Source organism: Halichoerus grypus, chromosome 6, assembly GCF_964656455.1.
Source record: "Halichoerus grypus chromosome 6, mHalGry1.hap1.1, whole genome shotgun sequence".
In the NCBI taxonomy this organism is placed as follows: domain Eukaryota; kingdom Metazoa; phylum Chordata; class Mammalia; order Carnivora; family Phocidae; genus Halichoerus; species Halichoerus grypus.
The window spans coordinates 30,783,913-30,806,849 of NC_135717.1; the positions used below are offsets into that span (position 1 = coordinate 30,783,913).

A 22,937-nucleotide genomic window follows, 5' to 3' on the forward strand; every position below is an offset into this window, starting at 1 on the left:
GGGAGGGAAGTACATAGGAAGGGAAAACAAGTTACAAGTGTGCCGAAGATAGGACCCCACTCCCACATTTAAGGTCTGTTTGAACAATCAAATAATTTCCCAATTCCTGCTTGCTATAAAAATTCCTCTCTCCCTACATATTTCACATTAAATTAAGCCCCTAGGCTCTTATATGATTCCTGTCTCTTACCGCCAATAAAGATATTTAGTTGTTATTAGTAAAAATTTACAGATACCAGAAGAGTCTGGCTCTTAAAATAGGGTGCTTATCAAGATTCTACTTGCCTGAGGATGGGCCCTAAGACAGAACACTATCATCTTCATGTTATCAGCACGTTCAAGAGATAAAACCATTCACAATTCAATTATCGCTTCAGTTTTCTTTGTAAAATATGCACTGGTAGGAACATAAAAACACAAAACCAAACTCCTGTATAAAGTAAAGTGCTAACAGGGCCTCCGGGCCAGGGACTCAAGCCTCGGGCAGCGACCACACCCTGAGTGACTCCATACTCAGTCTTGAAGAGCTCTTCCTTTTACCTCTGATAGAGGCTGACACTGCTCTGCCAAATGGGAACAGAAATTGGCTTCCAGAATCTGAAAAGTGCATGTCCTCCTTCCTTTTTAAAGTCATACCCATGAGGCTCTAGCTCAGATACATGCATGGCTGAGGCTGCCTGTGGTCCTTCTTCTCCCTAACCAACCAGTTCAGCAAAACATCTAGTAACTTCACTTTGGGAAGCTCACGCTCTATAGGGAAAGTTATGAACAGCACAGACACAAGCCCGCGTCCACCTCACCAGCTTCATCTTTTGCCGACATGCCTTGACTCTTCGTGCAAATGCTTATTTCCCCAATGTCTCTTCACTCATGTTATAAGTATTTCTTGATAGGCATTGGTCTAGGCACCAGGATACAGCAGGAAATGAAGACAGTGCTCATGGAGAAAGTGGGAGAGAAACAAGCAAGTCCATAAAAGAAGATTAAGCACGGCACTTCAACAGCAAGATGGCGACACAGAGACACAGGTCTCTCGAGCATCTACTGTGGGCCAGGTACCATGCTTGGCACTTTTCCTATATATCTCACTTACTTCTCATGCCAATCCCACACATGAGATGCTCAGTAGCTACATTTTACAGACGAGGAACACAGCTGGTAAACACACACAGCTGGTAAATAACAGAGGTGCGAAAAATCACATTCTGATCCTCAGGGCTCCAAAGGCCAAGGTGTTTGAAAAACAGACTGATGGAAGCCAAGCCAGCCACAACTTCTTTGTCATGAAAAGAGCTACAAGTCCAAAGTGTTGAGTGTTAGTCCTAAAAGCCAAGGGGATGGAAATTAGGAGTAGCGTGCTTTGTGCTTTTAGCAAGTCCGGGAAAAAATCTAGTCAGGAAGGTTTGGAGACTAACCACGGCTTTCAGTCCCCCAGGCACTGCTAGGCCCTTAATAAAGAATACTCGAAAACCAGCTGTAATGTGTAGAAAAATTTCTCTCGGCTGTGAAAAGACTCCAGGATCTTTCTTGATATGCTTTTCCTTAACATAAATGGGGTATTCAAGGAAAGCATGGGCCTCTTCATATTCCTACAGCTATAATTAGAACTCTTCCATCAGAGTTTTGTGAGAGTTTAAGGAGACAAAACATGGAGAGAACTTGGCACAATGTCTAGTACATGGGAAATACAGGTGCTGCCATCACCAACCACCATCCTCCTCCTCACCAACCATCCTCCTCCAACTTACCAACCATCCTCCTCCCTCACCAACCACCCATCTTCCTCCTCACCAACCATCCTCCCCCAACTCACCAACCACCATCCTCCTCCTCCTTTCCTCACAACCACCATCCTCACCAACCATCATCATCCACCTCACCAACCATCAACCACCATCCTCACCAACCATCATCATCCACCTCACAACCACCATTCTCACCATCAACAACCATCCTCAACCATCAACCTCAACCATCAACCTCTTCACCAACCATCAACCACCCTCTTCACTAACCATCATCATCCTCACCAACCTTCACTACCAACAATCAACCACCATCATCACATCATCAGCCACCAACTATCCTAACACCATCACCACTATCCTCATTGTCATTTTCTTTTCATTTTTTTTATTTTTATTTTTTCATTGTCATTTTCTTCATTTCACATTCTCCCTCTTTGGGAAACTCAGTTAACAAGAATAGAGCAGCATTCTTCTCTGAAAAAAACACAGAGCTGGAGGGTCATTTAGACCCAGGTTTGCAGTGTATTCCTGATACCCACCAGCTGTGCTACCTTAGGCAGTTTACTTCACTTCTCTGACCTCAATGTACCCATCTGTCAACAGGGGTGAAAATGCTTGCTCTCAGATCAGAACTGTATGGGAAAGGCTTAGTAGGTACCAGTGCTTACTATTCACAGTGGCCTTATGTATGTTTCCCATACTTAGTGTTTCATAAATAGATTAAAGTAAAAGCAGGCAGGGGAGGGGCAGACTTGGTAACATGACTCATTGACTTCCGCGGTCTAGCATGTGGCTTCCTCTCAATCACATGCTGCCAAGTGCAGCTTGTTTTCCTTTCCAGGATTCTGGCAACTGAGGTGTCAGAAGCTCACCTCCCTGTCAATCTTCTGTGGGCCCTCTGCCTCCATACCGGCCTCCGGTCATCTGGGCCACAGAGGACCAGCGGCAACATAACCCCAGAGGCCAGATTGCTGCTCCCCGTCTCCACCATGCTGTGCTCACAGTCCTAACATCGTCCTTCGAGACTTCCTGAGACCGCCATCCGCGCGCTACACCCTTGTCACACAGTCCTCTCTCCACTGGCGCCGAAGAGCAGCCTCCACGCGGCCGCCAGCTTGCACGTCTGCTTTCCCGCTCCGACAGCCAGGGCAGTCTGACAGAATTTCACTCCGCGGGCAAGTCTGGCAAGGAGCTGGGATTCACAGTCTCTCGGGAAGAGTCTGCTGGCGCCACAAGGAGATAACCTTTAAAGGTTGGATGCAAAATGCTTTTCTGTATCTGTATCTGCAAGGGGTAGGGAAAAATCCGAAGCTTAAAGCAGAAGCCCCCCCTTCCTACTTCATTCTGGGCCCAAGGCTACTGAAAGCCCAGCTCATGGGAAAACCAACAGTCCCTGCGTGGTGGGGGCACCCATGCAGGTGAACACTTGCGGGGATGTGAGAGCCCTCCCACACCAGCCCAATTCAAGTCCTGCAGATCCCAAGAGGGTTCACCTGTGCTAGGAAAGGCATTTACTCACCAATGCACAGACTTGGGCTTTCCACCCCACCCCCCGAGTTATTTCTTTAAACACAGAAATAAAAGAGTTATTATTCCCATGCCCTAGGTCCTGGGAAAACATTCATCACATAAACATAAATCATGACAGCTGACATTTGAGCAGCTGCCTAACTGCTCATCAGCTGTTTTCCCCGCACCACCTCCCTTCAACCTCAGCGTGTGTGGGGGGGGTGGGGGGCGAAGAGAAGCACCACCATGCCGTTTCCCAATGAGGCGCCTGCAGCGCAGCTTCCCCCTCTTGAGAAGCTCCGGTTCGGGTGTTCTAGTCTCAGCAAAATAGGGACCAGCAGACCCTGTGTTCAAATGCTCAACCAGGTGGAATGAAGGAGAGGGTGATACGGGTTCTGGATTCCTGCTGGAGAGGAACAGATTTCTAAGGCTGTGGGCCACCGTGTGAAGACTCACACCACAAACATTCATTTCAAATCCCAGGCACAGGTGTGTGCCAGAGGTGCACACTTGTTTGGCTGAGCAAACGGTAAGAATGGCTGCACTCTCTGGGTCCTTCCCATTCACCGAGTAGGCTAAGCAATGCACTAAGTACTTTAGAGACGTGTTCATTTAAAGCTCTCAACAACCTTAGGAAGGAAATAACATCCCTGAAGGTGAGAACATTGGGACTTGAGCAGAATGATAAAGACCCCACCATAAAAGGTCATCCAACTAGAAACTAAGAGGCAGATAGGGGATTTAAACTTGGACTGACTCTAGAATCCACATCTGAACTGCTAACTATCCCAAGTACCTGAAATCCTGATGAACTCACACCTCAGACACATCACCTGTTCTGCTCTCCATGGCTATTCTGCATGTCTCCACTACCATTCCCTTTCACCTGGGCTCCTGCAATAGTGATCAGGTGGGCAGGTGGGGGGGCTGGGGTGGATGAGTGGGTAGATGGGTGGATGGCTGGCTGGATTGATGGGTGGGTGGACAGATGGATGGATGGCTAGGCAAGCAAGCAGGCAGGCAGGCTTCACTAGAAAGCCTTGGAAGACCCAGCTGGCTGTAGCACCCTGAGCCTCTCTGCCTTCTCTCCCCCTCTCTCGCTCCACCCCAACCATACCAGCCTTCCAGCTCCTCTAAGGCACCAAGCTCTTTCCTGCCTCAAGGAAATTCCCTCAGCCTGGACTGTTCCTCTTCTGTTTACTTCATTAACTCCAAATTGTCCTTCAGGAATGAGCAGATGTTCTCAAAGAATCCCATTCTTACCCCAGTTTAAGTGGGCCCCTTCTTATAATCTCTGGAACCCTGTGTAGTATTTGTTCACAGCACATCCACAGTTTGTAATATATTTATCTCTGTGTTTTATGTACATTAACAGGTTTAAGGTCTCTTTTCTGGTAAAACTATGAACTCCAGTGGGGGTGGGGGGTGGGTATCATGTCCACAATGTTCACAGACCTAGCACAGTGCCTGATTCACAAGAATTCAATGAATCCTTATTGTCTGACCTTCTTTATGAAGGGCTTTATGCCCTTCCTTGCCAATCCTGAACTCTTACTCCCAGTACCTAAAGTGTTGGGGCAGGTGCTGGAACGGGGGCCCTGAGTGTGTATGGGTGATTATGGGAAAGTCTGGGGATTACAGGGGAAGGTGTAGGCCATCCTCGACTGCCAAACTCTAGAGAACTAAACCACTACTTCACTGTAAAACAGCATATTACCTGGGGAAGATAAAACTTCCTGAACCAGGGCTGGGCCAGTTATCAACATGGAGGAAAGTGGTTTCAATCAGCGAGAAAACTGAGGCAGGGCCGAGATAAATGACAAGAGAAATCATCCAGGAGGACCAAGTAGTTGAGTGAAAAGTTTGATAAACCAACAGTTTATCCATGGTGAGAACTCTGATGAGAGGGGCCTAGAAGAATATTACTTCGGGTGGAGAACCGGAGTCAGGATGGTTCGTTGATCCATCCATCCATCCATCATCATCCATCCATCATCATCCATCCATCCATCCATCGTGTAATGAGCCTGCTCCCCTATTCCTAAGCACTAGAGATACAACAGTAGGCAAAAATGACACACAGCTGTGACTTCGTGCAGCCGACCTTCTAGCAGGTGAACAACAGGTGTTCGGGTGAGCAGCAGGGCCTCCCAGAGCTGCAGGTCAGAGCCTCCAATGAGGGCCTGGGTCTAGACTTCAGGGGCAAGGTCCAGAAGAGATGTAACCATGGCAGCCATGGCCAGGAGGACCACATGAGAACCTGGCGAGAGCCTAGGCCCCTGGCTTCAGCTGAGCCCCCATGGCGTGGAATGGGGCTTTGGCACACGCCTGCCCTGCAGCACCTTGCTCTAGGGGCAAGTCTCAGTCTCTCGTCCTAACTCTGCCGGCCGTGAGGAGCCCAGATGGAGCTTCCTCCAAGAAATACAAGGCTGGGGGCAGTCACTATGTTGGCTGCTTCTTGCACGAGGGTCAGTCTCAAGATGGATGAGTAACTGTGTATCCACTTTTCATGCTGTGACTATAAAATCTCCCCCCCCCCAAAAAAAAGTCCTTTTTGCCCATGTAGACCAGAAATATGTGTCAGTTAAGTTCTTATAAACTTGGAAAGGGGCCTCAGAGATCATCCGGTCCCTCCCTCATAGAACAAGGTCAAATGTGGCAGGGGGCAGGGGTTTGTCAAGATCAGTACTTGATAAGACCACTCTGCCTTTGATCAGCTCTCCACATTCAATCTTCCTTATATCAAGAAGTCAATGACGAAGACTATGTCTCCATCATTCACAATATCCCCAGCACCCAGCCCACTGCAGGATGGCTGGATAGATAGAGAGATGAACAGACAGCTGGAGGGATCAATAAATGAACCAAAACCTACTCCTCTCCAATTTCCACTCACTGGTCTCCATTCTGTCCTCTGGAAGCAGTCTGGGAGTCCCGATAAAAACCCTAGACTTGGGGTGGGGAGACCAGTAGTGAACCTAGCTCTGATGCTTTTATTCTGAGACCTTGGAGGAATTATTTACTCACCATTGTGAACATATTCTTTCCATTTTAGAGGTAGGCAAAGACATCTATGAGATCTCAGGACTATTGTAACAACAAACAGAATAAGGTATAGTACACTCCAGCAGGTCAACCAAGAAACTCCTCGCTTCTCAAGGTTTGAAGGCCAGGTAACAGAAGAACACTCAGTAATTCTCATAAATCAAGCTAAAAGACAAGCCAAAGACTGAAATGTATAGTACGAAGGATTACTGTCCAAAGCACTCTTACATCTGGGTAATAAAGTAATGAATGATGCCATGAAACAACAGGGAAAGGCACCAACAGACAATTCACACACACACACAAAATACAAAGGGCAAATTAAAGCACAGACATATGCTCACCCTCCCGAGCAGTAAGGAAAATGCAAACTCAAATAGCAATGAAATGTAATTCTTTTCCCTCTATCAGAATGGTGAAATTTTCAAGACTGATAATAATACCCAATGATGGCAAGGCCATGGGGACAAAATATTCTTTCACCTTGTTGGTGTGACTGAAAATTGGTTCAGCCTTGGGACGAGCAATTTAGCGAGGCCTATTACAATAAAAAATGTATACATTCTCCCCCTCAGCAAATTCACTTCTAGCTATTTATCCTCGAGACATATCTACACTATGTACAAAGAGATCTGTACTAGAACAATCTGGCAGCTTTGTTTGCGATGGCCAGGAAAAGAAAATCTAAATGTCCATCATCAGAATACTAAGTAATGGTTGCCTCATTCTAGGAAAGAATGCACAGAAGTTTAAAAAGTGGAAGGAAGAGATCTGTGTACTCAAGAGGAAGGCATGTATCCTAGGATCCCATTTACGTTCAACAACATAAAACCGTAACAGCTTTCGATGGATCCATGTAGAGCGGCAGTTTCCGACCTGGAGCAATGATGCCCCCAGGGGACTTCTGGCAACGTCTGGAGAGCTCTTGGGTAGTCACAGCTTCGGAGAGGCAGTATGGGTGGCGACTGGGTAGTGGCCAGGAACACTGCTCAACAGCCTTCACTGCACAGGTGAGCCCCCCTACAAAGAATTATCCCATCCACAAGGTCAACTGTGCTGTGGTGGAGAAACTCTGGTACAAAGTTGTCTTCCACCCAACTGGCTCCAGAGGCGAGCCCGGGCTGGGTACAGCCTGAAGGCTTCCAAGGCACCGGTCCCCTTTCTGCTGGTAAGAGCACCCTCCTTGTCCTTGGGGGAAACACCCTGAATCCTACTGATAAGTTGTAGGAGTAGGTATAGAACCTGAAAGCACGCCATCCGCCCGGACGCAGCCGTCTGCACACAGGGCTAGGACCACACCACCACAAGTCTGCATCAGTTCCAGGAATGCTGCCGGCCTTGGAAGAGACCCAGGTCTGCTCCACTGGGGTCCGCTGAGCTGAGGGGGTGTCAGCCTGTCCGTGCACACAGACGGAGCCAACACAGGGAAAAAGCCACTTCCTCAAGAGATGGGAGACGGAGTCCTCAAGACACTGAATCCCTGAAATTCAAGCGTGTCTGCCCTTGGTGTTTTCCGTTAGGCAAGCTAATGAATACCCTTTGTTACGTTTTGTTAGGACTCCAGGCTGAGTTACTCAGAGGACAGAAAGCTGTCAGCAGGAGGGAGGAGGGGACAGGGACAAAAGCAGAAAAACAATGTGTCTGTTTTACAGAAACAGCAGCTCCCAAGCCCCCCGAGATGACCCCCAGTTACTGTTAGCTCATTACAATACTAAGATCTCCTCCTACGGGTGGGGTTTTCCACCACTGTTTTGAACATACGGTATATGCACTAGCATGTCGATGTGCTAAGAATGTTAAGCAAAGTGCCTACGTAGCAGAAAACGTAGAGATCACTTATGTATCAAGCCCCCTGCCCCCACCCTGATGTGCCGAATAAAAGCTTCTAGCACTAACCCCAAAGAGACACAGCGCTGTGAGCACTATCTCCCTGCTTCCTTACTTGTGACAATACAAATTCTTTGCTTTCAACACTTCTTTGGGTTGTGTTCCATGTAAGGCACCCCAAGTGGTGAACCCCTAGAGTTCTGCTCCAGTTTGGGCTGGTTCCCCTCTCCTACAACCAGGAAAGGGCAGGTGTATCTCGGGATTTAATGTCCTGGTCAGAAGAAGGGTGCTCAGCTCCTCTCCCACGTTGTCCCAGTTTGAGGAGCCCTGGCCTGGATGTGACCGGGATCACATCAGAGCATCAGGCTGGGTCTGGCTGAGGTGACAGCTACATCCTGAGGGCTCTGCCATCCAAGCCTCAGGGATTGCTGAGACTCAACTTCCACCACCGCCCTTGACCAAGACACGGTTCCCCATGTAAACATGCCCATGAGGGAAAAGCCTGGGGACCAGCGAACAGAAGGATCAGAATGGGGTGGGGGGCGCTGCCCACGTGAGGTTAGCCCCAACTGGAATTCCGGCAGCAAGAGAAACCGAAGACATACGTGTGTGAGTAATGCCACTGGTCCAATTCGGTAACTAACTTAAATCCAAAACAAGGCTAAATCCAGCACCAACTAGGCAGTTCCCAGCTGGCCAAACTCTCAGGTGCTGGGGCCTGGGCATTAAATATTTCGGGCCTTTATGGGGTCTCACTTAAACAATTCTGATGCAAATAGCAGGCCCTCGATAAACAGCTAAGCCTAGCATATAGCAGCCCTCAATAAAACAGCTTTGGGATGAAGAAAGGAATTATACTGTCAAAGAAAAAAATAGCTTTCCTGCTCGGGAAGATAAAAGCAGTAACAGAATAATGGTGACATATACGTCCAAAGGGAGGACAACAGCCTGTTTAGTTTTTGCTTTCTGTTTTCGCCTGTATCGGGCTCTCTCAGAAGCCCTCAGCATCCCCCCGACAGCTGGAGGCTAACGTGCTGTGAACCTCAGAGGCGCTCGGGTGCTGGACTTGGTGGAGTGTTAAGTTCTCCGGGAAACAGACAGCAGGAGCAAAGGCCCACAGTCCCGGGGGTTGCCCACCACACAGCACCGAAGCCCCCGCGGGCTGGGAGGACACCGGGCAATCCGAGGGCTCAGCTGCCTTTCCTGCCTGCCTCTGGCACAACGGGTGTGGCAGGAGGGACCGGACGCCAACAGAGAAGCACGTCCGCCTGCGAACCCATCCTTGTTTCCCCGGTCCCAGAGCCCACAGCGCTGCAGCTGTGGGGCTGGTTTCTGTTTCATCCTCCTCTACTTCCCGAATCCTCCCCTCTCTGCATCATTACCCACTGAGCAAGCCCAAGCACAGAGCTGCAGGTAACAGAACGGGAGGACCCGCGGGGGAAGCCTCTGAGGAAAGAGGATGAAAAGGAATGGCTGCGAAGCCCAGGGCCTCAAGTCCCACCACGTCACCCTCCTCCCCACCACCTGCAGCCTCACGCCGCCCACCTAGGCCCTGTGATCTATTATTAACAGGAGAAACAATGGATTCCCCGCATCACCTGTGAAACTGCGCTCCGTTGGAATAAACCTTCAGGATGGCTGCCCCGGGGACATGGTTTCCTTTTGGGCGGGTCTTCCCAGGGCACTGCCATTCCTTTAAGCCAAGGGGACACCCTGTGGTCTCTAGGAAAGGGGACGTATTCGAGAAAGGGAGAGCTTTGCTGAAACAAAGCAACATTTCTTTTTAATACAAAGGAGACCTAATTAGTTGGGCCGTGCAGATGGAATATTGTACACTGGCCAGTGTTTCTGGTGGCTAAGTTCAAAGGCTGAAATTAATCCCACATAGAGGACTGATTTCAGCTCTACTTAAAACAGTTCTTTTCAAAGGTTAAGATTTGAGGGTTCAGAAAATAAGTGTACTGATGGATTATTTCATACCAGTTTAGTGGCTGTAATATTTGCCTAAGGAAAAAAAAGGCAGTTTTGTTTTTGTTTTGGGGGGATCTAACATCCCTTTATACACACTACAGCAGGATATTAAAGACGGTGGACCTCAATCTTATTTGGAAGTGGGAGTATTTGGGAAATAAGATCAAACAATCACAAAGGTATAAACCAGGAACTAATTGATTAACAACAAATGTAACTCTATCACACAGAAGTGACAGAAAATCGAGCTCACAAGCTCAACGGTGTGTTAACACAGAGAGAAAGAGACAAAAACCCAGCAAGACCAGTTAGTAAATAGTTTTTCCCATTTTATTTGTTGCTGTTCAATCATTTTGTCCCTGGCTAGTGTCTGGGGGCAGCCAAGCATTAGCAGGAGCCAGAAGCATCAGAAATATTCATAAATGAAAACCTTAAATTGGGAAAGTTCTGGACATTGATTTTACTGGTGTTTTGAGAATTGTTCAAATGCTGCCATTTCCTCCAAGTGCCAGAGCACGCCTGGCCCCCATCTCAGACGTGGGGGCCGAGCGTAGAAACCACAGCACTCAAAGGCATAAACCATTTTTTAAGACCTTGCATTCAACCCTTTCCAGGGATGGCACCTCTTGCCAGAATCCCTTGCGCAAAATACAACTCCAGGCCCCTTCCCACAATATGAAGAATGAAAGCCCAAGCTCTGCCTGCAGCGGGTGAGCTAGCTTGGTTCCTCTTGGCATCCAGGAGCACCTTCTCCAAATCTCTGGGCAGGCTCTCCAGACCCTGACACTGCTCAAGGGAGCAGTTCTGAAGGAATACCCCTGAAACCCGTCTACGGCCCGAGCAGACACCACGAACCAGCACCTGCTCTGATAATTATCCAGAGCAAGAGCATCTCAGCCTGGCTTGGGGGTCTGGAAGCCTGGGTGGGTCACAAGATTGTGCCCTGCGGTGGGCCCCGAGCAGTTCGACAAGAACCAGCCAGCTGGGCTGCAGGCGTGCCCTCGGCCCATCAACTCCAGGGTGCAGGCCAGGCCCCTCCCTTCAGAATGAAGCCACCTGCCCCACTCGCCTCTTAGACATGTGACAAGCTCCACCCTCCTTCTCAGAACCTCTGCCAACTGGTACCTTGGGAGAAAATACTACTTGGGCTAAAAACGTGTTACTGAATGAGAGGCTTCTCGGTGCCTCTGTTGTCTCATCAATAAGATGGGGATAAGAAGAGTTTGTTCACAGGGCGGTTGTGAGGGCTGAGTGAGCTACTGGACAGAATGCACACAGACCAGACAGAGGCAGCGGCCGCTGTGGCTTCCCAGTGGGACTATCATGGTTACTGAGCTACCATTCGCCGTCTGTTCCCTCCGCCCAGCGAAGTTTCCTGAATGTTACTGGTCACGTTACGCTGTCCCAAACTCCTGCTGTTTGCATGATCGTTTACTTAGTGTTGTTGTTGTTGTTGTTTTAACAGGACTCACTTTCTTTCTTCTTAACTTTATTTTAAAAGGAACGTGCATCACCATGGTGGGTGGAAAACAGGATTCTGTGCCATAACTAGAAGGCAAATGTATAAATAAACACAATGAAAACAAAACAACGTGCATGATCAAGCTCAAGTCCGCTCCTGCCAAGGCACTCCTTCGGAGCCTCCCTGTCTCTGCTGAACAGCAAGATTTGAGGGCGCAGGCACACAGGGGCCACACTCGGGGTGTCCCTGCGCCCCCTGCCCGGTAACCCCAAGCCAGGGAAGAGCTGAAAAGTGAGTGGCTTCCTCCCTGCAGGATTTGGTAGCCATGTCCAGCCTCTGTCTTTCTAAAACCTGACCTGACACACAGAGTGGCCTGCTGTCCCACACTCCTGGAGACACCGTTCTAGCTGCCCACCGGCCCGGAGCACTTTCTGCAGCGACGGAAATGTGCTGCATCTGTGCTGCCCCGCACGGTGGCCTCTAGCTGCCTGTGGCTGTTAAAGACACAAAATGTGGCCAGTGGGCTTGAGGAACTGCCTTTTTAATTTCACTATATTTTAGTTCGTGTAAGTTTAAATGGCTACATGTAGCTAGTGGCTGTTGTACTGGGAAGCCCAGATCTAATGAGGCAACTACATGTACGGAGCCTTTCCTCTTGGCTCTTCCAATGAACTCTTTCCATTTGGAGGTTAGGCCCTTGGCTTCCTTTGAGGGCCATCTGATGAAGCGTGACAGCAATGTGTCACAGGGACGTAATGGGGGATTGCCTCCTGCATCCCTCAATATTGCCTAATCTAAGGCAATCTGTGTGGAATCTAATCTAATCTAAAGCCCTGTGTGGAAATTTCTCTTGGAGCTCCCTTTGAGGAGCTAACGTATTTTCTTCTCATTAGCCATGGTATTATCCAAAAGAGCCACATTTCCATTTTCACCCTGGCTGCCAGGAAGCCCATAGGAAATTCACAAACCAATGAGAACGGTCATACAGGAGCTCATGACAGATACGTGTGATTTTCACAGTTTCCTTAATTCAAGTTCTCCTAGTTTACCTTTTCCCGGACCCTGTTATTTGACTTTTTACTTCTATTTTATCATTCTTTTACAGGAGTTTCTCTAGAAATTATCTCAAATCTTTTGGGGAAATATACAGAATGCATTTGTTTAAACAAAGAAAAATAACGTCCAATGGTACCAGCATTTTAAGTGAGTCACCTTCTATCTGATATCGTTTATGATAAAAACACTGTAAAACAAAAGCTTTCTCCAACGTTTCCAAACACATGCTTGGATTTCGCTCTTGAGGGACTGACCAGAAGCACGGTTAGCGAAAAGGAGAGAGCTGCCTTCCAGAGGTGCAACATCAGCAAAGATGTTGGAGCACCCACAGTGTGAGACGAAGCTGCTCTGGCTGAGGCGGGTGACTCCGGGCCACGTCCTCCAGGCACCTACTGGACCACACCCAGGAAGGCTCTGAAGCCATGAAGGACAGGGACAGAGGGGCACAGATGCCACTGTGATCACCATGCCAACCATCTCCCGGGCAACAGCACATGGGCTGTGTCCGTCTCATTTTGTAACTGACTTCTAGACGTTACAACCTGCCAGATCACATCCTGGGCCGGCGCGGGGGGGGGGGGGGGGGGGGGGGTTCAGAAATGAAAGGTCAAGGAAACCTCTCGAGTGAGATCCCATTTTAATTTCGCTCTAAAATAAAGCTGTCGGCTTCACTTTTTCCATCCTCCAGGCAACACCTCCCAGCTTTCCGATGACCACAAAGCAGAACTCGAAGGACACTCAAGTAAGAGGGATTCTGGTTGGTTTGGCTTAAGAAGAGAAGGAAAACGAAGGGGACATGCAGAAATCTGTCCTGTCTGATTCTTCTCAAGCCCAAGCCGAGAGCATCATGAACACTCAGATTCTCCAACACTTAAGAACCTGCTACTAACTGCCGTTGCCCAGACGAACAAGTAAACTAAAGTCACTCTCTGGTGCAAGCTGCCGTGCCAAACCCTAGCTCATCTGTCCGTGAGATATTAAGATGCTGATACCCGTTCCTATAAAACACACACCTGCCACCAGGCCTGCCACCGAAGACCACAGAGGGCGGGCATTTGGGAAGATGAGAAGTACGAAGACGAGAATACGGAGTGTGCACGGGGTACCGGCCGCTCCTCGAGCTGACAAGAGCTTTGCAAGGTAAGTGGTAGGATTGTTTCCGTATTACAGATGAGGAAACAGAGATTCACTTAAGGTTACGAAATTGAAACCAGGGCTCCTATTTTCAAGTTCACTGTCCTTTTTTCACCACCCCAGGCTCTGGGAAAACATCTTAATGGCTGAGAAGACATCTTCAGTGGTCAATTCCCTACTGAAAAATAAAAAAAAAAAGTGGGGGGGGCAGCAAAACTCAAGGCTTTTCACAGAGCTGACAGGGAGTAAGAACAAAACCTAATGAAAGTTGTCATGATACAAGATGACAGACCCAGGAGACAGGTAAGAGTCAGACTTGAAAACAAAGCAGTCCAGGACAGGTGAACATCAACAGCTGGAGATCAGGATCCAAGATAAACAAAACAAAGAAAAATGACAACAAAAAAGATGGTAAGAAGGCAAGGCTGAAAGAGGTATCGGAAAATCAGAGAAAAGATGGAAAACTGGGGTCCCGGGTCCCCAAAGCAGACAAAGGCCCCACGGTCCTTAACACTCAAACCCCAGCCAGGGAGTGACCCTGACACACGCAGTGCTGGCTTTGTCAAGTAACTGCTGCCCCTTCTTTTGAGGAGAGGAGTCTGGTTTTCGTTTGGAGAACTGCTCTCCCCTCTCTCCGGCACACCCCAGGGCCAGCAGTGGTCATGTCCGAGCCTGGCCAATCACAGAAGTGCATCACCCAGCCTGGAGGGTCAGAAATGGGTTCCTGATCCAAGACAGGTCTGGGAGAAACGCTGAAATCTCCCAGACAGGCGGAGTGCCATCCATCAAGCTGCAGAGAGTGCCAGCCTGAAGAGGACACCTGAGCAGGGGATCCAGGCGACAGATCTGTGGCCACAGGTTCAACCACGCCCAAGGCCGCACCGACACCCAGACCTCATGGCTGCGACACAAGCCGACAGACTCCATCTCGGCTCCAGCAGTCCGCGCTGAGATCTGCAGTGGCCACACCATGAGGCCTGACCGGCATGAAGAGGCTCCACCCCAGTCCCTCCTGTGTGAATGAGGGAAGGACTCCTTCCTCAGGGAGGCGGGGCAGCCGGAAGGCCGTGGCCTCCTAAGTACAGCGCTCCATCACCAAGAGACAGACAGACCACAGCGCCACGAATAGCCGTCCGCTCCACCCGAGCGGGGACATCCAACTGAAAACCAGGGGCTCACCTGATACACATGGAAGGCGTTGGCCGCTTTGCCCCGGAGAAACACCGACGGGATCCAGACGTTGATCAGTGCCCGGTTTGATCTGACCAAAAAGAAAGATCAAAATTAGTCATTTTAATTTACCAAGAAAGAGAGAGGAAACCATCTTCTCTAAGAGGCATTACACACAAGCAATTGGTGACAACATCTGTCACGCACAGGAGTAAGCCCCGGGGCCAGTGTGAGCCTGCTCACCTAGCCCCCAGCATTATTCTGAAGGGACTTAATCCATGTGTGTTTGTTCTTTATATACACAGTTTGTACTTTGGAATGAGAAAGGGCTGCCCTTCCATTCTTACAACTGAGTCACCGTGACTCAGAATTTATCTAAACCTGTTTCCTCATCTGAAAAAGGGGTTGATAATTGGAAGCCCCCAGGCAGCTACGGAGGGTCACGTGCACTGATGACCACAGGGTACCTGGAGCACCCGGAGGAGTCACACCGCCTCCTTGCTGTGCTCGCTCTAGACCCTGGCACCCATTTTAAGATCAGATTCCACAAAAGGGCTCAGGAGGCCGACGTCCATGGCTAGGCAAGCAACAGCTATTTGGGGCGGGAAAGGGGAAACCAGGAAGGCAGGCACAAACACCCCTCTTGCAACTTTCGAAACACTGTGTTTGGCTCCAATAAACCAAGATTTAAATTCAAGTGCAAATCATTTACTGAGTACCTACAACATAGGACTCCGTGCTTTTATCTATAGTACTGCAGTTAATGCTCACAGGATATTTAAGGGGTCTTCAAGGGTCCCTTCAGTTCTGAGTTCTGTGAGTTTTGTCTTATGTGATGACCTTCACCTAACTGTGAATCTCTGGGCCCACATACCCGCCACCACCAATCTCCCACCGGCTGAATCCAAGGCATGCGGACAGACGGGCTGACTGTCGCTAATGCTTGAAGATCAATCCTGACGGTTACCAAAACGGTAATGCACAATTCTGGAAGGGCTGGGAGGTTCCAGTCCCGGCCTCTACTTAGAGTCGTCCCAGGGCTAAATGCTTTCTCCTGAACTTTCCTCCTCTCTCAAGAGCAGCTCATAGCCATGCGCCTGTGCTTAGAACACAATTGGAGACAATGGTGGAAGATCCCATGACTCAGTGGCCTCCCAATCTCTACAGTGGAGAGCAGTTTCGTTTCACAAAGAAATGGTTCTCTCCTGAAGCAGCATTTCTTCTAAGCTCTGAGATGAGGTGCTGACCTCCTTCATGGGGCAAAATAATTCATCACTTCCTCAGAGCTCCAAGTAAAAACTGCAATTCTGAGCCATCAAGTTGGTTTGTACATCTAATGGCATTCCTCCTGTAAAGGTCTCCCACTGTACTAGGGCCTAAGTGCTCCCCTTTCATTTCTGTCAAGGGGGTGGGTGCAGTGCAGAAATGTACCGAACAATCTGCTTTTCATTAACCTTCCTGATTGGTAAGGGCCAGACACCCCTGGCTGGCTTAGGCATTTCTCCCTTTCAGACCATTTCCCATACAGTGTTAGAATTGTTTACATGACTGGGGCTCCTGGGTGGCACAGTTGGTTAAGTGTCCGACTCTTGGTTTCAGCTCAGGTCATGATCTTAGGGTTGTGGGATCAAGCCCTGCATCAGGCTCCAGACTCAGTGCAGTCTGCTTGAGATTCTCTCCCTCTCCCTCTGCCTCGCCTATTTGTGTTCTCTCTCTAAAATAAATAATCTTAAAAAAAAAAAAATGAGGGGCACTTGGATGGCTCAGGTGGTTAAGCGTCTGCCTTCAGCTCAGGTCATGATCCCAGAGTCCTGGGATCAAGCTCTGCGTGGGCTCCCTGCTCAGCAAGGAATCAGCTTCTCCCTCTCCCTCTGACCCTCCCCTCTGCTCCTGCTCTTGCACTCTCTTTCCCTCTCTCAAAACAATATATTTTAAAAATCTTAAAAAAAAAAAAAAAAAAAAGAATTGCTGGAGTGCCTGGGTGGCTCAGTCGGTTAAGCATCTGCCTTCAGCTCACGTCATCTCAGGGTCCTGGGATCGAGTCCCACATCGGGCTCCCTGCTCAGCGGGGAGTCTGCTTCTCCCTCTGCCCCTGCTCATGCACTCTCTCTCTCTCTCTCTCTCAAATAAAATCTTAAAAGAATTATTTACATGACCATCTCTCTCCTAGATATTGATTCATTTGCTCACTCTTTTGTGACTACATGGCAGTCACTACTCTAGATCCTGGAGACAGAGCAAGGAAGCAAGCCGACACAGTCCCCGCCCTCAGGGAGTGAGAGAGAGACAACTCCCTTAACGATTATTCCACTAAGGCCCAAGAAGATGCTTTGTGTAATTTCCATGTTTTTAAGTTTACAGAGATTTGTATTGTGGCCTAATGTATGGTCTAGCCTAGAGAATGTTCCAGTACACTTAAGAAGAAAGTATACTCTGCTCAGGGATCTACGGATGCCTGTCGGATCTAACTGGTTTACAGATTGTTCGAGTCCTCTGTTTCCTCGCTGGTCTTCTCTCTAGTTGTTCTACCCAACATGGCAAGTGGGGTATTGAAATTTCCAACTATTACTGCAGAGCTACCTACTTCTTCTTTCATTTCTGTCAAGTTTCACATGCTAAGTTTTGGGGCTCGGTTGTTAGGTACACAGATATTTCCAACTGTTAAAGGACATTATTTAGTTATCACTGTTGTTAGTGCCACCAAGGAATATTGGATCTCAGGACAGTGAAAGGCGCTGGTGAGGGTGGGGGCAGGGTGGGGGGCTGAGGCATCACAGAGGCTAAGGAAACGGTCTTTGGGAGGGGCTTTGGGGAGTACTAGGAGTGAGCCAAGTTGGGGAGGGTAGGCTGAGGCTGGAAAGGTGCTTCAGGCAGGGAGATTAACATCTGTGAAGGGCACAGCCCAGATGAAGACTTCCTAGGTTTGAATCCTGCCTTCAGTGTGTTCTCTGGGAGGACGATACCCATGTCACAGGGTTGTCAAAGGGACTCAGTGGGTGAGAACAATGCCTGGCACGGAGGAAACAGTCTGGAAGTAATGATCCCGAGCAGGGAAGACCAGGTGAGTTAGAGGAGTCACGGTGGCCACGGGGGCTGTGTGCAGGGAGAAGACAGGGGACGGCTGAGGATGAAACCAGAGGTCAGCAAGGAAGGGCCTTCTGTGCAAACTACATGAGGGATGTGGGCCTCCATCTTGAGAGAGGAAAATGGCACTTCCCTCGGCTTTAGTGGAGATGCACAAACCCAAGGGAGGGGGTTGCAAACCTCTGGGACAGAGATGATGGAGCCGGACCAGGCAGTGGCTGCTTGAGGGCAGGGACTAAGTCTTATTCATGCCCTCCATCAAGGACCTGGCATGACCACCCCCGCCCCAGGAAGTGCCTGACTGCTTTCTGCTATAATGGTGAGCCTTCTGCCTCATGACGGCCTCTGAAACCCCTCCTCTACAGCTCTCACCTCTCTGCCCAGCTCCCCCCACAGGCCGCCACCCCATAACCCTCTTCACACTGTACCCCCGCTCCCCCCACAGGCCCACAGGGGGCAAGCTCACCTCCGATATCCATCCCTCATAGCTTTGCCTCACGTTGACCCCTCACCCTACACCAGCCTGACAGCCACCCAAGCACTGAGCGGCCTCCTGAACCCTCTGCATTTTTCATCACCTCCCTGTCATTGCCACCACTGCCCTGTGAGGTTGGCAGCGTGACCTTCACCGTATGAATGAGGAACTCAGGCCCAGCAAGGTCTAGAGGCTTGCCCAAGGTCATAGCAGTGTGAATCCTGTAGCTGGGACGGCAGGGAGGGTCAGCCTGGCTCTGATAAATGCTCTTTCTGATGCCCCACCCTAGCCCTCCAGAGGCGGGCTTTGCCCAGATGACACTTGCTCTCAGGGAGGCTGGGCCACCTTCTGCTCGGGACAACTGAATGAGAGCAGAGGGAGGCTCTGTGGGGCCCTAAGCTGGGACCCGCTCCACTGTCTTTACCAACCCAAGGGGATTACCTGTCCAAACCCCAAGGCAACCTGATCTGAAATAGTCTGAAGACCAACTAAGTGCTTCAGGAGTTTACTGTCAGAGGCACCAGACAGAATCACAGCCAGTAACCAATCAGACCCATGCCCTGAACCACTATGGTTTCCAGTAACTTCAGGGTTTATAAACTCATATTCCTCCAGGAGACACTCAGCTAATGAAATGAGAGCAGCAGGCCAGAGTCAGGCACCAGGGGTGGAGGTGGGGGGGACACGGGGACAGACAGACGACCGTGATCAGCAGAAGAGCACAGGCCCTGTGTGAGGGATGTAGCCGCGACTCAGCTCCCACTGTGGCCTGGTAGGGATCGGAGCCTTTTTTTTTTAATTTTTAAAATGAAATTTACATTCTTACATGATAGCTTCCAAATCCTAAATGTCGGCCAAAAAAAATTAATTGTTTTCCAATACCCAGGAACAGAAATTAAACACATTTGAAGGCCAGGCTCTGGCTGCAGGCGAACAACTTCTCACCTCCAAGATAACCAAATTGGCCCACGCAGATTTCAACAGTGATTTTAGTTTTCCCCTGTGGTCTTCTGGGGACACAAGCCCAACAACAGAGTCCTATTTCTAAAGGGCCCCTCGTGAGCAGATGCCGTGGACTTACATTTCAAAATCCGACAAACTCTGGTCTTCGGATGTTTGACTCAAATCTCCAGGCACCTGCCATCGGGAGAGGGGGAAGGGAGAGAGAAAAGCGCATCTTGGTTACCATGGTTTGCATAATCACCTAAGAATTCTGCCTCTCAAAGATCCCTTAACATTTCCTGTTCAGAATGAGGTGAAAAAGCAGTTACTGGGAAACAGTAAGAGATTTTGTGGAAGGATGGGTTAGAGACGGTGTTATGGTAATAAAAATATGCCACCATGAGGGATCTCAATTATCTTCACGGAGAACGGACTGTTAATCCTATTGAGATAATAGCAGGCCTGTAAAATCATGTAATTTTGGAGCTATAAAGGCCTAATTAGGATGGGAGATGCGAGATATCAAATGAGCAGTGGAAAAAATATCCACTGTCACCATGATGAACATCACACACACAGACACACCTAGTACGTAAACACAAAAGGCCAACGTCTGCCCCCACATGGCTCTATCCTTCCCGCCTCGTGATGCATGAGCAATTTAAGGCAGAACACAGCTGCTGCCGCTGACTCAGAAGGGCCCCGCGAGAACGTGATTGGGTAACAGAAACTGCACTGCCCCGCAGGATGGCAGGTTCTACGTAAAGCGGCTCGCAAAATGGTCAGCACTAGCAGCTGCCCCAGGAACAGTGACGTTACGTCCAGGGAAGGAGCTTCTGATCGAATGGAAGGATGCCAATGGAAACAGGGAAGACCAAGGGCAACAGGGGAGGGTGTGGGCTCATGAGGGCAAGAGCATTTATCATGTTCATCAATTTCCCTAACAAGCCCCCCCAACACACACACACACACACACACACACACACACACACACTCTTCACAGATGAGGAAACAGGTTCAGGGAGGCTGAGACCTTGCCCAAGGCCACACATGCAGGAACTGGATCTGAATTCAGGTCTGTCCAACTTCAAAGCAACTTCTGCTGCTATAAACCTGCAGCAAACACAGGGAAAACCAGCTACAAGGTGGAAGAAGCTACGACTTGAGCCCTTTCCAGGGGGCTGGAGACACAGAAGGTAACTCCCTCTGCGGCAGGAGAAGGCCATGGTTCTGGAGGCTCGGCTCTGGGGGCACACAGGTCAGGATAAACTCCCGCTCCACGGGTTCCCGGCCCTGTGGCCATGAGCCAATCCCTGGGCTGCTCTGTGCCACACTGTCCTCACGTGTAGAGCAAGTAGGCTAGTCCCACACCTCAGAGGGTCGTCTCGAACACAAGACCTGCTGCCTGCAGGGCGTGCACAAGAGTGCCTGGCAGGTGGCAAGTTCCCAGGAACTGTGCCCTGTACGGATAACGTGGCAATTACTGAGAGAGGCAGGGTGTTCTGCTATCCTTGCACCAACACAGGATCTGTCCCGCCAGCCCCAGGGCTCTCTCTCACGCCACACGTGGCAGCTCGCAGGGAGAACCACCCCACCTGGGCCCTTGGCAGGTGTGTGGAGCTAAGCAGTTACCATGGGCTCTACAGCAGCTTTTGCTAGGAAGTTGCTATTGAGAGATTCCTTCAAACCCAATAGGGAGAAACCTGTCTACCGCCGACCTGAGAAAACCTTGGTTTCAAAAAACCAGGCACTCCCTGGGCTGGGTCTGAGTGTGGCCCTGCTGTGAGGGTGAGCGTCATTTTCCTATGGATGGCTGGGAAGAGGGGCGGTATAATCTACTAGGGAAGCCATGAGGCTGTGTCCCACAGTCCCTACAAATGTCACATCCTCTGACCCAGAGAGCTCACTCCCAGGATTTATCTACACGAAATAATCAAAGACATGGGCCAGAATTTACATCAAAGATCATTCCTCTTTCCATTGCTTAGACAAGTTGAAAAAATTTTTTTCAAACAACCTAAAGGTCCAACTATACAGAAATGATTTGGGAAATTATGACATGTCCGTATGAGATGACCTGATTTCTTTTTTTAAAAAGCAGTTACACATGCACACTCATGAGAGTACAAGCATAGTAATAATTCTGGAGAAATATATAGGAAAACTAACAGTGGCTATCATTGATAATGCAGTAGGAGTGGGAATGGGGAAAAAAAGAGGCTGAATTTTCATTTGCTGTATTTCCATTAAGATTAAAAAAATGTATCTTTTGAATCAATTGCTTTAGAAAAATATTTTAAATGTGCTTTTGAAGAACAAAATAGCTTTCCATGTGCTGTAATGAAAAGATCTCCAGGACAGATCAAGTAAGAGCCGAAGCAGGGTGCACCTGGGGAGCAAAAGTGGAGAGTTAAGACTATCAAGTTGTATTTGGTTTTGCATCAAGAAGCATCAGCAGTGAACTTGAAGACACCTAGAAAAGGGGCACCCTGTGGGCACCAGGAGGTGGGAGTGGGGGCCTGCGCAGCTGGTGCACAGACTAGAAAGGCTTTTTATTAAGCACTCCTTTACATCGTTGGAGCTTTGAAATAATGTACTGCCAATTAAACATTTAAATAAAAACTTATTATCCTGGGGCGGCTGGGTGGCTCAGTCATTAAGTGTCTGCCTTCGGCTCAGGCCATGATCCCGGGGTCCTGGGATCGAGCCCCGCATCGAGCTCCCTGCTCAGCAGGAAGCCTGCTTCTCCCTCTCCCACTCCCCCTGCTTGTGTTCCCTCTCTTGCTGTGTCTCTGTCAAATAAATAAATAAAATCTTTAAAAAAATAACCTTATTATCCCACCAAAAGAGTGCTTCTGATAAATTTTTCATGGCACAGAAAACAGCTCCTGGTATCTGTGGGAGCTGCAAATGCCCAGTCTGGGTAACAACATGACTTAGGACGTCCACGTATCAGGTCAGAACGAAGCAGGTCAGAAAGATGACCCTGGCAGAGCTCGGGGAGGGAGAAGACAGATGGATCTGTGTTATGTATTTGAACTTTCCTGTACTGTCTCCAATGAAGGTGCATTACCCATGTAACCATAAACAGACACGTATTACATATTAAGAGTCACTCATATTACTGTGTGAAGTAAATAAGATACTCTTTCCAATCCACCCACCACAAAAATGCATTTGGCTAAAATGCAGAAAGCCAGAAAATAGAGACTTTGCCTTCCATCGTTCTTCTCTTACGCACGTGGGATGGAAAAGGACAAGAGGAGGCTCGGAAGGCACATCACCGTGCAGACACCACTCTCCCCTCGGCGCTTCCGCACGGAGCCCTGTGGACACGGCTAGGACTCTAGCGCCTTCTCCAGCAGCTGTGGGGCGGCTCTTGGCCTCTCTTCCCTGAGCCTCCCCCTCCACACCTGGGTCTGGGGAAGGCTATTCTGGCATGATGGGAGAAACAGGTAAGCAGACTGGAGGAGGGGCTCTCAGGCTATGAAGACACCTGCCACACCATTACATG

At 49.3% G+C, this 22,937-nt stretch overlaps 1 protein-coding gene across 1 annotated transcript in view; it reads right to left on the minus strand.

Moving 5' to 3' along the window:
- Positions 1 to 22,937, minus strand: part of SNX29 (sorting nexin 29) — a 505,967-nt gene that overhangs the window by 132,484 nt on the left and 350,546 nt on the right. The window contains exons 17-18 of the mRNA XM_078074795.1: positions 19,563 to 19,618; positions 14,932 to 15,013 (exon numbers count right to left, since the gene is read on the minus strand). Of these exons, the coding sequence (XP_077930921.1) occupies positions 14,932 to 15,013; positions 19,563 to 19,618 (138 nt within the window). The remainder of the gene's footprint in view (positions 1 to 14,931; positions 15,014 to 19,562; positions 19,619 to 22,937) is intronic.